Raw genomic sequence first — 16959 nt, forward strand, 5'->3', positions numbered from 1 at the left:
GTTCAATTTCATTTCATTTATTTCCTCGACGAGATATATCTTTCGATAGGGATAATGAGAGATTTCGCAAAACGGACGAAAGAAGCATGTAAAATTATAGAGAGAGACAGAGAATAGAGATTAAAGAAGAGAGAGAGAGAGAAATAGATAAAGTATACTCGGTGTACAAGGGAATTTACAAATCGAGTATTTTAAAGATCGCTGAACATTGAACAATTCAAAATGAGGTTCGAGAAACGTTCGATTCGCAGAGGGACTAATTTGTAGACGCGACGTCAATTTTCAAGATACAAGGTTGTTCCAAGTCATTGAAACGTAAATACACGCGTACACACATCCGTCATTTTTCGTAACGGGCGATAAAATCGTCGATTTCAAGTGTACTCGCACATCGAACGTTCGAAATCATTGTATTGTAACGCTCGGGACCTTGAATGACTGCGACCTTGTGCCGTAGGTCGTTCAACTCGTTTTGAAATTTTTTCGACCCTTGTCGATCTATTTTGATCTCCGAATTCTGGAATAGAATACCACTGCTATCTGTATTTTCATATTCGCGAGTGTACATATCGGTTGATTTTACTTCGTACTCTCAGACGTTGTTGATATACATTTTGAAATATATTTACAACTTTCACGGGAAAATACAACGCGTTATTATCGGTCATACGGATGGCGTTACACTTGGTTGATAAGAGTTCTTAGCTAAGCAAACGATGCGCGCGTATATTCGCAATAAAATTGACATAAACAAAGAAGCGCGAAAGTAACGTCAAATTGTCGAAATCTTTTCGCGAATCGATTGTATCCCGCGCAATAGCGCGCAATAGCGCGAAGAAATATTTTTTCCGTATTCTTTAAATAATTTCGAGAACAGGGTTAAAGATGATCTGCTACGAATCGATTGTTTTTATACCGTACGAAACACCTGTGTACGTGTATTTTTCGTCCATAGATCCTCGTAATTCGAAGATGATCGCATCCGCCCAATTTCCAAGAATCGGGCTGCGAAAATCTGGTTTTAGTGTTCGTCGATTCGTTCGAACACGCTTGCAGCAACGTTCCCAATCGGTCGTTCCGGAGATATTTTTCTCCGAAATCGTTTCTTTGTTTAGAGGAAGTCCGTACGATCAACAAATGCGAGCGAACACCGTATCACTTTTATCGCTCGGTTAATATAATTACGATGTCTGTGTATGCGTGTGCGATCAATTCTTTTCACTCCGATTGTACACAAGTATGCGTAAATCCAGTTGCGTGTTCTTATCGTCACCATCGTTATTATTACTATTATTATTATTATTATTGTTGTTATTATTATCATCATCATTATTATTATTGTTATTATTATTGTTGTTATTATTATAGGTCTGGGTTATTATCATTATTATTATTATTGTTGTTATTATTATCATTATTATTATTATTATTATTGTTGTTATTATTATCATTATTATTATTATTATTATTATTATTGTTGTTATTATTATAGGTCTGGGTTATTATCATTATTATTATTATTATTATTGTTGTTATTATTATAGGTCTGGGTTATTATCATTATTATTATTGTTGTTGTTATTATTATTATTATTATTAGTATTATTATGTTTACTATTATCGTTACCATTATTAAAATCGTCGTGGTAAATGTGAACGCGGTAAGAAATTAATTAACAGATAAACGAGTTTACAGCGACTCCGCATTCGGACGTCGTTTATAGTAACCGTACATTCGGAGATCATTCGTGGTGTAACTGTACATTCGAACGTCGTTCGTGGTAACTGTACATTCAGGATAAACAAACATCAACGAGGAAATGTGTGCACAATAAAGAAGTGCGTGCACGAATAAATTTCCAAGGATAATGATTTAAGACAGCCGGGAGTACAGTTTGCAATCGGTTCAATGAACTCGACAAGAAGATCCACGTTATCGCACGAATAATACCAACCGCGTTACACGCAATACGCATACTCGCGACAGGATCAACGTATAGAGAGATCGTTTCGAACGTGACGATTTCTAAACAATGGCGGTCGAACGACGATGATAAATAATAATCGTTTGTTCGCGCGATAAGCAACGATTGATCCCGTTGGTGTTTTTTTCATACGTTTTCGGGGCGAAAGCGGTTACACACGAGCACGAAGCAACGCGAAACGCTCCGCGATCGATTTTCAGCGATTTCTCGCGCAACGCGGCCGCCGAGCGTTCGGGATCGGCGCAATTAGCGTGATCGCGCCGTTGAGTCGCGCACAATAAAACGGGATTTGGTAATCGCGCCTCGGCGCCGTTCTTCATTATCGGAAGGAAAACTGTTCGATTCGTGTTCGCGGAACGAAGATTCCAACCTCGAGGCCGTGTTTTCGATCCGTGTTACGTACACGTCGCCCCCACGCGATCGGGCCAGAATTTACTCGCGAAACCTGAAAAAACGATCGATCGATTTCGCGGAGAAAGAGAACCGGATACGAAACTTCTTCAACCGTGCCGATCTGGTTGATCGGGTAAAATTCCTAACGTAAAACGTTGTATCTAACGTTTCTACACGTGTGTGGGTATCTATGTTGTAACTTTTTAATTGCCGACTGTACAACTCTCGTGAACGCACAACAAGCGAAAAGGAAATTTATTGGCCTTTTTACACGGTTTTTGTTTCCATTTTTACGAAATTGTGATCGCGTTACGATCAAGTAGGTGAAACGAGATTCCGATTGGTATGCATAGCTTTTACACTCGATATAAAGAAACGCCGCAATAATTCGGATAGAGGATATGGCAATCTACGGGGCAGAGAGTACAGTTGCATAAAGTAATGCGGACAATGACGAGCGTAAGGTATACAAATTTTTATGTTGCATCGTCATAGTTGTTTTTGACTGGTTTCTTGTCGAACAGATTCGTCGCAAAAATGTACAATAATATTTTGTTTTCCAAAATGGAGAATGTATAATTTAATCAAATGTTTATACACTCTAAAAAAATTGTTTTATTTTCACCAAAAAAAAAAAAAAAAAAAAAAAAAAACGAAATGACTTTCCGAACAACCCAATATTTTATAGAATAGTTCCAAGTAACATAACAATAATATATATATATATATATGTATATGTATAAATGTTAGTAACTATCTCATTACTTTTGGATAGAATACAATACTATATATCGGCTCGTAGGAGATTGACAATGCATTGACACCTGCGTAATAAATCAGTTGGAAGATAGACAAAAGGTACAGTATACCAGGCGCTATATTTTTATTAGTCGTAGATCAATGTTTGTCGATTGGGGTCTGCCAGACCCCACCAGACTACTCTAGGATTAACCTTTTAACTGTTGCAGTCTGGTATACTCGAGGGCAGGTCACAATATTACTCGAAACGCTCAAGTTAAAGAAAACACCGGTGATATAAACTTCTTGGATTCGGTGAATAATTTTGTAACAGTTTTTAATTCTTTATTTAATTTTCAAACGTATTTTTAGGTATAATTATTTAAAAAGAGATTGTGAAATTAATTCGATAAAGTGACTTATTCTTACCACCGGTGATATAAACTTCTTGGATTCGGTGAATAATTTTGTCAGAGTTTTTAATTCTTTATTTAATTTTCAAACGTATTTCTAGGTATAATTATTTAAAAAGAGATTGTGAAATTAATTCGATAAAGTGACTTATTCTTACCACCGGTGATATAAACTTCTTGGATTCGGTGAATAATTTTGTAAGAGTTTTTAATTCTTTATATAATTTTCAAACGTATTTTTAGGTATAATTATTTAAAAAGAGATTGTGAAATTAATTCGATAAAGTGACTTATTCCTACCACCAATTAATTCAGCCAATGATAAGGTTGTCTTCGGAAATGAAATTTATATTTCTTTAATTATTTTCATCCGAGAACGTTAAAAAATCTTTATGTCGAACGAAAACGTTAAACTGTAAATAAATGCTTAGAAACTACTCGATGTGAATTATTTTTATTTATTGGCGAATGTTTTCTTTCCAAAGGTTCGTGTTGTTCTTATTTGTTCCCAGTTTATAATCTAACATTTCATAGCATAGGCGTCGATTTATGAAAATGCAACTTTTGGCAAGTAAACGTTTGCAGTGCAACGAAAGTATTTGTCTAGTGATTTCAAGTAAAATTCGATAAAGAACGATATTGTTTCTAGAGGTTGGTTACATTCAAAGATTTGTTTTCTTTGATAATTTATTACATCGATAACAATCCTAGTGTGCAGAAAAATTAACGGAATTCCTTACTGGATATTTTTCCAACCGTCTGGTCGATTTAAGATGATTGTATTACGTAAATTATTTTCGAAACTTATTTTCTCAGAATCAAAACGAGGTATGTTTAAAAAAGAAATTCCAGCCACTCGTGTTGCACGAACGGACTGTTCCCTTAAAATTTTAGATCTATACTATGATAACGTTACAAAAAGAACAATTAGGAACAACGTTTTTAATTTTTATTTTCTGAATATAAAATATGATGTCTGTATATAAAAAAAGAAACAACAACAACAATACTATAATCGTATATAAGATATACGTATTTGATATCTTATCACAGGTACAATTTAAGCACGAGAAAGATGAAAACAATTTAAATGAAATCAGTTATTGAATATTTTCCTACGTATAGTTCTCATTGAAATTTATCAAATTATCGTGAATCTCAGACAGTTACAGTTTTTTGTAATTAATGATTTGAGTTATAATAGCTCGACGACAGTTATGGAAAGTTATATTTATAAACTGTAATATTAAAATGTACTCTACACGTTACATATTTTATGAAAAACATTGAAATAGCCGTCATAACTGTTCATTTATTCTACTATAATTTTATCGTTGTTTTTTTTGTATACTTTGTAACAATAATGCAATATTTTCATTACTGAATTTGTCCTTTACGTTATATTTAACGCTAACTTTTCACATTATTCAAGATTTGTCTTCCAGCTTACTTTTTCCTTTTACTTGTGAATATTTCTGTGCGATAAAGATTATTATCGCAATAATAGACACGAATATTATTGTTATTATATTAACCCTTTGCTGCCTTATTTAAAATAATACCGTTGTTCTTCTCTAAAAGATCTATGGCATGTTAGTATGTAATTGAAAAATAAATATTGAAAGTTCTCACTAAAATTATTTACCTTGTATAATTCGAGTGTAAAAGGTATTCGCAAATGAATAATTCGATGGATTGTGTTTGTTCACTGCTATTCCCATACACTTATTTACGATGTCTCATCAACACTAGAACTATCGACAGATTTCGTAATATCAAGGTATACCCTATATATATCTAAAAGAAAATCAATCGATGAGGAAACAGAAGAATTTATATAATTGATCACATGCGTAGAATAGAAAAATCATAAAATGTCTTTAGGAAACATGCCGTGCAATTTAATATAAATTTTACTATAAAAGCAGTTGAAATTAGTAATTTTTACCGGTTGGTAAATTTAGTGTTAACTCTAGAGTAATTTGACGGGGTCTGACGGATCCCAATCGTTAAATATTGATCTACGACCAATAAAAATATAGTTAACACCTAATGCACTACCTCTCGTCTGTTCTTCAATTGACTCATTATGCAGGTGTGAACGCATTCACAGTATCATAGATTGTTTAATAATTATGAAATATTTTGACGTGTTTAAAATTTCATTAAGAAGTATTGTCACGATTCTTATAAATTACTCTATAAAATGTTATTGTGTATTCTCAGTACAAGGATATTCGATAAAGAATTCATACGTTATTCGAAATTTTCATCTAGATACTAAAATAAAGAAGAATTTTTCAATTATGGCTGTGCAATATAAAAATGTATAGATATGTTACGTTCGTTAGACTTATTGATACGTTCACCTTATTTCATGTAACTCTACGCCAGTAATTTTTCTCTATTTTCATATAATTTGCATTCATTATTTTGTACTTATTTATTCCTAGTGGAAAGCTATTGCGTATAAATCGAAATCTTGTTTCGTTTACTTTATCATGTCACCTATGACCATGATTTCGTAACGTGAAAAATTTATCGATAATTCAAACAAATATGCACAGATGCAACGTCAATAGGTACATAGATATGACATTCTATCATAAAATGAGGTGTAAAACGACTAATAAATATGCGTAGTGCATTTTTTCCACTTGTAATGTAGATGTACAATCATCGCCGGTTTACTTTTCACCCGAATCGTTAGCATTGAAGATCCCAATTTTTCGTAATACTACTGGATACTTAATCCATAATTAATTTCCCATCTGTCTAGACGATATTTGTCAAGTTTCAAGTTAATCGGTTCAACGTTTTCAAAATAGCGCGAAATTCAAATCGACCGGTAATGATCGGGACACCTTGTATCTGCGAGATCTGGACGTACGGTAATTGGAAAATTCCAATAAAAAAAAAAAAATGATAAAAAAAAGTAATTATAAAAATTGTATTCAAGATCAAGTAGACCAACGTTACAAGTTTTCAACCAGACCACTCTGTGGTTAATCTGGAGTCAATTCTGTTAACGTTTCAACAATTTCAAACGATAAAACGATTAACGTAATTCGCATGTTAAATTGCAGCGTGCAAGTATCATCGCCGTGATTTTCGAAAACGCGGCGTTGCTTTGTTCCACGACTGATAAAACGAGCCCAGCCGAAGATTTAGAGTCCTTCACTTCCGCTCCAGTGTTCGAGAGATCGACGCAATTATGGGCGGCATTTTGCGTTTAACGTTGAACACGATATATGATCACAGGGAGATTTAGGTAAACATACGCAGATACTTCATCCGAGAAATGATCTGAATCGAAAATATTGGGTTGTTCGGAAAGTCATTTCGTTTTTTTTTTTTTTTTTTTTTTTGGTGAAAATGAAACGATTTTTTTAAAGCGTATAAACATTTTATTAAACTATACATTCTCCATTTTGGAAAACGAAATCACTTTCCGAACAACCTAATAGTATAAGTATTCCGAGGTATTTCTTTTCTTCTTTTTTTTGCAGCGTCGCCATACGTCTATTTTTCTTTTTATCGTTCTCGTGTAATTAACTACTCCGTAGTTAACCAATTTGAATTTTCGTCCACAAACGGGGTTGCCTTTCGTCGTATCGCGTTCGATGAAACGGAAGTTCGATACTCGACGCGAACAATTTCACTCGATCGACGACATAATTTCTCTGTTTACGTAATTCGTAACGATAATACCGGCGCAAACTCGAAACGCGTAAACTTTCTCGTAGGAAAAATCCCCCTTTGAAGCGAAACGATGAATTTATAGAATTTAATTCGAATAAATCGATGACGTATAAGAATTTCATTAAAACGCAGTTCGATTGTAATTTTTACATAAAGAATCGACACATCGAAAGTGTACCTTTTATACGTTATTCGAAATTTTCATTTAGATACTAAAATAAAAAACACTCGATAGATGACTTCCCGCTGTCACAGAAATCAAGAAACTGGAAAATAAAAAGCCCAAACGTTCGGATGGTTGAAATTGTTTCGTATGATCGCGTCAACATTGTTTTGTACTAATAAAATATTCTTTGCTTTTTACTTCGATTCTGTAAACAGTAATAAAACTTATTCGTTTCGAATAAAAATACTTCTATCTGCGGTCCAAATAAAGAGAACTTTCTAATACTGTTTGATAAGAAATATTAATTCCTTGTTGAACAGTATTAACCGAAAATTAAAGACGGTGAAATACGAAACCGAGAGAGTCGTTCTCCGTCAAATTCGTCCAATGAAAACATTGGTCGGGATCGGGAGGAAAACGCGGGCTCGTAGATCGCGATCCACGGCGCGCGCAGTTTCTGTTTACACGCGACCGTGAACAGCCTTAGTCAGCCTGGAGAGTCAGTTTTCCCTCCAAATCGGCTGCAATTCGCGTTCGCTATTGAGTACGTAGCCGCGCGGCAATGTCCTGCGACGAGCATCCCGACACTACGATTCGTCGAACCGCGAGCCACGACTTTGACACGGAGCAAGGGTCCGTGTACGTTGAAGCACCCACATGCAACTAAGAAGGAAGAGGAGAGGAGGGTGAGGGGGGCATACAGACAGCGGAGAAGGCGGAGGAGACGGGAAGGGAGACAAAAAGACGAAACGAGTTCGAAAAGAGTCGATTTTCGTGTGACGTTCGACTGTTAACCGGCGAGGACGATGCTCATTGACATTCTAATAGCGTGTAACGATCGCGAAACGAGAAAGCGAGATAGAGGCAGGATAGAGATGTAGAAACGAAGAAAGGCGAAAGACAGAGAGCGCAAGAGGTACAGACAGATAAATCAAGATAGACAGAGACGAGAGACCGAGGGAGAGAGAACGGGAGACGTGGATCCCGTTGATGACGACGACAATGACGACAATGACGACAATGACGTCGACAACGGCAACGACAACGACAACGACAATGACGATAACGACGACAACGACGACAACGACGACAACGACGACAACGACGACGACGACGACAACAATGAAGATGGTTCGTCGGGACAAGTTTGTGCAGGTATATATATCAATCCGTCGAAGACTGATAGAAGCACTACGTCACGTCAGCCATCGAAACGATACCATGAGACCGTAATCCGTTGTTCGGAACATTACTCAACGATGAATTGAACAAAGAAAAGGACAACGCACAAGTTGCAGGGACGCTTACGACGACAACGACAAGGACAATGACGACAATGACGACAATGACGACAACAACAACGATAATGACGACAAAGACAAAGATAACTACAACGACGATGACAACTACACCAATAATGATGATAACAATGATAACGATGATAACACGACGACTACAATAACAACGACAACGATCATGACAAGGACGACGACAATAACAACGACGACGACGATGACAACGACGACGACGACGCCGACGACAACGACCACGATTACGACGACGTCTACGACAATGACTACAATGACACTAGGAAGACGATCACGACGACAATACTACGAAGACGATGATGACGACGACGACAACGACGACGATGATGACGTCGACGACGACGACGACGACGACGACGACGACGACGATGATGATGATGATGATGACGACGATGACGAGGACGAGGACGAGGACGAGGATGACGACACAACGATGCCGACGACGATGGTGTGTTACCGGAGACGAGGGAACGAAAACAGAGAACGAAAGAAGGCAGACAGAAACAAAGAATGAAAGAACAAAGGATGGAGTTGGCTGGTTGGTTGGTCGATCAGAGGAACAGAGACCGGAGACATAGAGAGGGACAGAGTGTGCGAGAACGCGCAGCGATAGAGACACAGATAGAGGGAAAGAGTGCGAGAGGGAGATATACACGGAATGGTAGCGATCAAAATGTAAGAAGCCTTTATAACTGTCCCGAGGACAAGAGACCGTCCAAACCATATTCACCGTCGGCTTTCGTGGATCGTTGTCGCGACAGGAGGCCGAGATACGGGCGAGAAATCGTTGCCAGGCATCACGGTGGCCAGGGGAGCGGATCAGCTGTTCGCCTCGGCAATGACAACATTGGACACACGCACGACCCCCCCTGTGTGGTGACTTTGACGCGCGTTTCCACAGTCAGCCAGCCCCGTCTTTACTGTCAGATGATGCATTGACTTACCTCGAGCCTGGTGCGCCCGGAGTGTATCATCCTTTTGCGTCGCGTTATTTTGCAAAGCTTCCGGGAATACCCGCACGGTCGTCAGGGGAAAAAAAATGTCGCGGCCGAACGAGTTGCTACGCTTCGCAAGAGAAATGGCCGAGTCTACTGAACATGAGCCGTGCCGCCGTCACTAGTAGTGGGGGGAAAGGACGACCGATGCACATTCCACTGGAACTGAAATTCCTGGCCACTTATTGGCCGCACCTAGCCGACTTGGCGACAGCGCCGCCAATCCGGCGCCGTTCAACCATTGTTTACACGCTTCTCATTGGATCGTTATTTTTGAGGGAGCGCGACAACGACACGGAAATCGTGCACCGCCGATGCAACGACACCAGAGGCACTGGTGTTGCACCCGCGAAACGTCTCGCAAATGCAACTGCACCACCGACAATCGTTGCAACGCCGTGATCAGTTCCCGTTCGTAATTCGAATTTTTACCGACTAACGATCAAAAGTTGGGACGAGTTCTCTCGAGTTCACGTTTATTGTACAACGTGCCCGTATCGTTGTACAATAACTTATAAATTTAACTTATCACGATCGGATCGGCTCTATTACTCTTCGGTATTCAAACGTCGGTGTCTATAATTCACGATAAGACTAATAAAGCGAGATATAGATAAACGTTCGTCTCACGAAAATAGGTGTCACAGAATCTGAAATACCGACCTGGTAAGATGTGAATAGTTTTGGAGCGACCTCTTCGTTTCAGAACGATCATTCCTGAAACTAGAACAAACGAACCATCGAAGTCGGTAAAGGTAGTAAACGTAGAAAACTCAACTCTGTACAAGATTTATAAAAATGTTTCGACCATCCAGGGGGTATTCTGTACCTCTTGGTGGGTGAAGATCTGTCAAAAAACCTTGCCCCAAAATTGACCTGCATTGATTTTTTAAATTCAAATTTTTGTACGATTGTATCGTATTTCCCTCACCGAGAGGAGCAAACTTGTAAAAGGAAACCATAGGTCGCAACCAAATCGTTCTCGTGGAAAATGTTAAAAAAGTTTCGTTATTACTTAAGCCGAAACATTCGATTTCGTCGTAATTGCAATATTAATTTGTGTTAAGAGGCAATGGCACGATAACATAAGTCACGTGATTTATTCGAAATGCAATTACCCGGATAAGATCGGTTCAACTTATAATAAAACTTGTTAAACATTTTTCACGAAAACGATTAGGTTCCTTTTGCAAGTTTATACCTCTCGATGAGTAGAATACTATGCAATTGTAGAGAAATTTGATCTTAAAGAAATCAATAAAGGCCAATGTTGCGAAACAATTTGTTCGATGAGGTTTGGAACCATTCCCTGATATTCAAGACGCAATATTTTTATACACCTTGTAGATCGTTTGTGGTTCAATCTGATTCAGAAAGTACTGTAACAACAAGTTTCGTTCAAAGAAGAACAGAAAGAATAGATACTGGAAACGACCTTATCAAATTTGTACATCCACGTTCTTACGTTTCGTTAAATATTTCAAATTCAATCTACGCTTACGCGTTGCAACAGTTTTCTATGTTCAAATATTATGTTTCACTGGTTCGTTCAGCCACGGTCCAGACTTATCTGGTTCACGCTTACGCGAACACGGCTTAGAACGCCTAACAGCAGAGAGGGTCCTCCTGAATTGGCGACTTCCGCAAAAGTCGTTTGATTTTTGCAACAAGCAGTGACGATCGTAGCGAGAAACATGAAAATCCGAGTAACCAAAGAAGCTGCTTATTTAATAACTATAAAGCGAAGTACAGAGTACAAAGAGTAACGAAACCGATTTAGACTAAGGTTAAAGCTAACTCTACCCCATGGAAGAAGATACATCTTCGTTCGTAGTTTTCGTAATCAATTTAAAACTAAACTAACATCTAAACTTGGCTATATCTACTTTTCTAATTAAACGTTTCATTCACTGCGAGCTTCTACAATTCTTACTTATCTCAAGTAGTGTTAGATGACACTCGTTGATCATACTAGACATCAACCGATCGTTTGATTTCGTCTCTGTTACTCGTTCGCATTAAACGCGTTGAAATATACTTGAGCTACGAATCATAGAAGTATTATTAATTTCTAATCGTATCGGTCTCATCAGTTCTATAACTATTCAGTACTTCGCTACCGGTATCAAAACAATCGTCGTTAAATTGGTGGCTTTACCATATTGTTCGTTTGATCTTTGAGTTGACGCTCTGATAATTTCTATATATCTTCGTGTAAAGGATAGAGGAAAGACCCAGTGTTACACCGACGTTGATTCGAGCGATACTAAGTGCTAATAGTTTTCCACGCAAATAGATTCGAGTTTCGTTAAGGATTATTTATTATTCACTTTTCATGTAATTTGATCATTTGTAATAGTACCTTTTTCATTTATAATGTTTTTGCTCAAAAGTTTTATCAAAGAATTTAAGGGAACAAGTTTATTTTAGGTCTCGAATACGCAATTAAGTGTGTCAGTAAATATATTTGAATTCATTCACTTTTTATGTAATTTGATCATTTGTAATAGTACGTTTTTCATTTATAATGTTTTTGCTCAAAAGTTTTATCAAAGAATTTAAGGGAACAAGTTTTTTTTAGGTCTCGAATACGCAATTAAGTGTGTCAGTAAATATATTTGAATTCATTTACTTTTTATGTAATTTGATCATTTGTAATAGTACCTTTTTCATTTATAATGTTTTTGCTCAAAAGTTTTATCAAAGAATTTAAGGGAACAAGTTTATTTTAGGTCTCGAATACGTAATTAAGTGTGTCAGTAAATATATTTGAATTTATTTACTTTTGATGTAATTTGATCATTTGTAATAGTACCTTTTTCATTTATAATGTTTTTGCTCAAAAGTTTTATCAAAGAATTTAAGGGAACAAGTTTATTTTAGGTCTCGAATACGTAATTAAGTGTGTCAGTAAATATATTTGAATTTATTTACTTTTGATGTAATTTGATCATTTGTAATAGTACCTTTTTCATTTATAATGTTTTTGCTCAAAAGTTTTATCAAAGAATTTAAGGGAACTATTTTTTTTTAGGTCTCCATTACGCAATTAAGTGTGTCAGTAAATATATTTGAATTCATTTACTTTTGATGTAATTTGATCATTTGTAATAGTACCTTTTTCATTTATAATGTTTTTGCTCAAAAGTTTTGTCAAAGAATTTAAGGGAACAAGTTCTTTTTAGGTCTCGAATACGCAATTAAGTGTGTCAGTAAATATATTTGAATTCATTTACTTTTTATGTAATTTGATCATTTGTAATAGTACCTTTTTCATTTATAATGTTTTTGCTCAAAAGTTTTATCAAAGAATTTAAGGGAACAAGTTTTTTTTAGGTCTCCATTACGCAATTAAGTGTGTCAGTAAATATATTTGAATTCATTTACTTTTTATGTAATTTGATCATTTGTAATAGTACCTTTTTCATTTATAATGTTTTTGCTCAAAAGTTTTATCAAAGAATTTAAGGGAACAAGTTTTTTTTAGGTCTCGAATACGCAATTAAGTGTGTCAGTAAATATATTTGAATTCATTTACTTTTTATGTAATTTGATCATTTGTAATAGTACCTTTTTCATTTATAATGTTTTTGCTCAAAAGTTTTGTCAAAGAATTTAAGGGAACAAGTTTTTTTTAGGTCTCGAATACGCAATTAAGTGTGTCAGTAAATATATTCGAATTCATTTGAAATACTTGGACCGTACCGATTATAATGCAATGACAACAGGTATGTATATATTTCAGTAGCCAGATACGCAAATAATCGAATCAAATTATTGACGTCAATATGCGTAAATAAATTCGATAATAAGAATACAAACAGTAAATGTGTAACGTACGTACCTTTGGAAAATCGTCTTACGTAATATCAGGTTTAAGTACGTCGATGATTATCTATCTACTAATCTACGAACATCATATTTCACGTTCTTTTCGGCATATTTTTATATCACCACGCAATTATATATTTTTCGCTAATTTAACAGTTTCTGGCACATTATCGGACATGTAAAACTTTATCGGATATACAGTCGGTTAAAAAAGCAGTAATATTTACTTAATGTTACACAATTTCAACGAGAATGGTATCACCATTAAATAACCATCGATAAATAAATAATTTTCACGTTCTTATATTCGGAAACGTAACATTTATTAATGGTGCAAAGAAACAAACGTCACATCCATTTATTAACGAATAAACTATAGAAATAGGTGAACAGAACGAAAGTGAGTTTAACTTAGTTGCTGTCAGCAAAAGAACAGATGTTTTAAACGATCGGTTAACAATTAGAAAAATTACGCAAATAGAGCAAAATCCACATTCTTTTGTACGATACATTATCGAAAAATACGATAAAATTAAATATATACAAAATTAATAATGTGTAGGTTGACTGTAAAAAATTAAATTCGAATCATGTACGAGCAATCTTACGAACAATTAGTTGTGATTTACAAACAAGTGCACCAAACTTGACTAACGTATTCGAAAATGAACGTCTCGAATTTGCGAAAGTATACGTTTATATAATATTTTTAATTAAGGACGTAAATACAAAAGTGTGGAGAAACATTTTCACACAGAGACGACAGCATGGTGGAGTTAGAAATTTAGTATTCATCGATAGTATTATGGATCGAAATATTTATCCTAATATTTCGATTGAGGATACGTGTCAGAAAATGACATTTTGAAATACAACGTCTCGAGACAACTGCATAATCTTCCATAGTATTCCGAAATCGATACAATTGAGCATCTATGGAATGAAATAAAAAGGTAGTTGTAAAAATACACTATTAAGAATAAAGAGGACTTAAAATCTAAAATATTGTTCGAATAGAACAATATTCAACCAAGTGCGATTAAAAAATTAGTTCAAACAATACAAAAGAGAATGTAGAAAATTATAAAATTAAAAGAAGGTTCGACTGACGATTAGTTTACAAAATTATAAATAATAATGTTACGTGGGTAGAGACTTCTTCGATCCCATTTTCGTTATGGTTGTTTTCCTGTTACGCTTATGAATATAATAACGTGAAAATTATTTATTTATTAGCATTTCCGTTAAAGTTATTCAACGTTGAAGAAATTCCAAGGCAGTGTACGAAAACTGTTTCGAATGACTGTATATATGTGACAAATTTCAATGGAAAATTACGATAGCTCTTAATGTCGAACAATACTTTTAATGATCTTTTTTATCTGCTACGAACGAGTACCATTTATTTTATTGTCGGTCAATTACAAAGCTCGTGATTTGGATTTCGCGTCACCTTATTAAAAGATAATCTAACTAATGTAATCTAAATCGTGTGAAGTCAGATTATTTTCGCACAAGAGAAAGGTATATTTTTAACGATTATATAAACCATATACGATGTACTCTTATTAATAAGTGCGATATACTTTATTAATAAGTACTTATTAATAAAACTCGATCGATACGATTTTGACAACGTTTCCCAATATTTGTGATACACTTGAAGTTTCGATAATCAATAAGATTTATTCTACGATGTAGATTCTCCATAGACTCACGTAGATATTTATCGATGTAGCATTCTAAAAATTTCCTAATTTCTTTAACCGTACTGTTTTATTTAAGCATGGATACGAGGGTAAAACATCAAGCACATTGTTCTAAAACTTTAATTCTTAAAAATTATCGTGTATTTAATATCCATGTAGGGTACATGGGGGGCATCTTTGTGTAAAGGGGGCAAGGTAATTTTAAATAAAATTCGATAATCACCACTGTGCAATTCGCAACATAAGATCTGCAACGCAAGGTCACAATATTATATATGAAATCATATATACACGAAGAATAATAAAATGATTTTTTAAAAATAACAATACCCTTTGTCAGTTACGTTTTACTGAAAATCGGCATTAATGGATTACATTTTGAAACAATTGAACAAATAATTTTCAAAACCGTTCTATCGCAATTAACAACAATTGTATCGGAACCGTAACCGGAATTAGAAGAGTTAATTGTCAATTTATTGCAATAAGTCTGACTGTAATTCTCGATTGTTAATTCAATCATGTTTTTATCAAGATCGAAACAGACCTTTATCGGATTGCATTATAACAGATGTGGTATCAAATTTTTACAACCACGTTAAAATATGTAATACATAGTATGGTTTATCGCCAATTTTGGAGGTAACAAAGGTGACGGATCAGCAAATCTCTTATCAGTTTTATACTTGTACCGTACAAGCCGTAGGAATTAGTATCGACATAATTTTTTGTATATATATATGATAAAACATGATTGAATTAACAATTAAAAATTACAGTCAGCCTTATTGCAATAAATTGACAATTAACTTATATATATATGTGTGTCTGTGTAGATATATATATATATAAAATATTTATTAATCGAGAAAGGAATCAGATTTATTTATTAGCGTCGTTTAAATACACGCGCTAGTGGAAATATGGAACATTAATAAGAACATACTAAACGCATTAATCGCGAGAAAGTAAGGTGTCCAGAAATGATTTAAAAGAATCAAAGGGGGTATCTTTCAGCATGAGAAATGTTAGCTAGATATGATAACCGGCGCAGTCGTTCGGTGATAAGGTCTATATCGCATATAAAAGTCGTTTTGTGCATTGATTTGTCAGTACGTATTAAATAACCGAGAGTAACGTGCATTGTTCATAAACATAGGAAATACCTTATACATCATGAAAAGTAAGTGCATATCCGAATAGTTGAACAATATCTTTAAAAGGAGAGACGCGTGGTAAACAAGGGGCTACCTAGGAATAAATAGTTCAGATTTTAATAAAAACAATTTACTAAAATCATCGTTCTGATCGTTCGTTTCTCGAACGCATACAAATCTCTTAACCAATAAACTCTTAATTTAACCGAATTAAAGAACGATCGATCCCACGAGTCGGATAAATTGTTGAACGTTGTTCCTCTTCTCTGTAGAAAAACACGAGAACGATCAGAGATACGGTGTTCGTTATTAGATTTCTGACCCCCTACCAGTTTCTTGATTATCGTTGCACAATAAAGTTCATTCATCGAATAAACAATTCGACCGTGACCAAATTGGAATTCGTGATCGTTCGATGTCTGTTCGGAGAATCGAAATTGAGAAAGTGTACAAACACGCTGTATAAGATACCGTTCGTTCGAACGACTAATCTCGTTTAATTCGTTCTAGAGTCGTATCCAATGGCCGTTGTCATCGCAGCA

General features: G+C 35.3%; 1 protein-coding gene across 2 annotated transcripts in view; it reads right to left on the reverse strand.

Annotated features, from left to right (window-relative positions):
- Positions 1 to 9808, reverse strand: part of LOC143146750 (uncharacterized) — a 32592-nt gene extending 22784 nt beyond the window's left edge. For both annotated transcript variants that reach the window (XM_076311348.1, XM_076311350.1), the window contains exon 1: positions 9670 to 9808. In XM_076311348.1, the coding sequence (XP_076167463.1) occupies positions 9670 to 9699 (30 nt within the window). In that variant the 5' untranslated portion in view covers positions 9700 to 9808. The remainder of the gene's footprint in view (positions 1 to 9669) is intronic.
- Between the last annotated feature and the right edge of the window lie 7151 nt (positions 9809 to 16959).

The sequence above is a fragment of the Ptiloglossa arizonensis genome, chromosome 5, assembly GCF_051014685.1.
Source record: "Ptiloglossa arizonensis isolate GNS036 chromosome 5, iyPtiAriz1_principal, whole genome shotgun sequence".
NCBI lineage: Eukaryota > Metazoa > Arthropoda > Insecta > Hymenoptera > Colletidae > Ptiloglossa > Ptiloglossa arizonensis.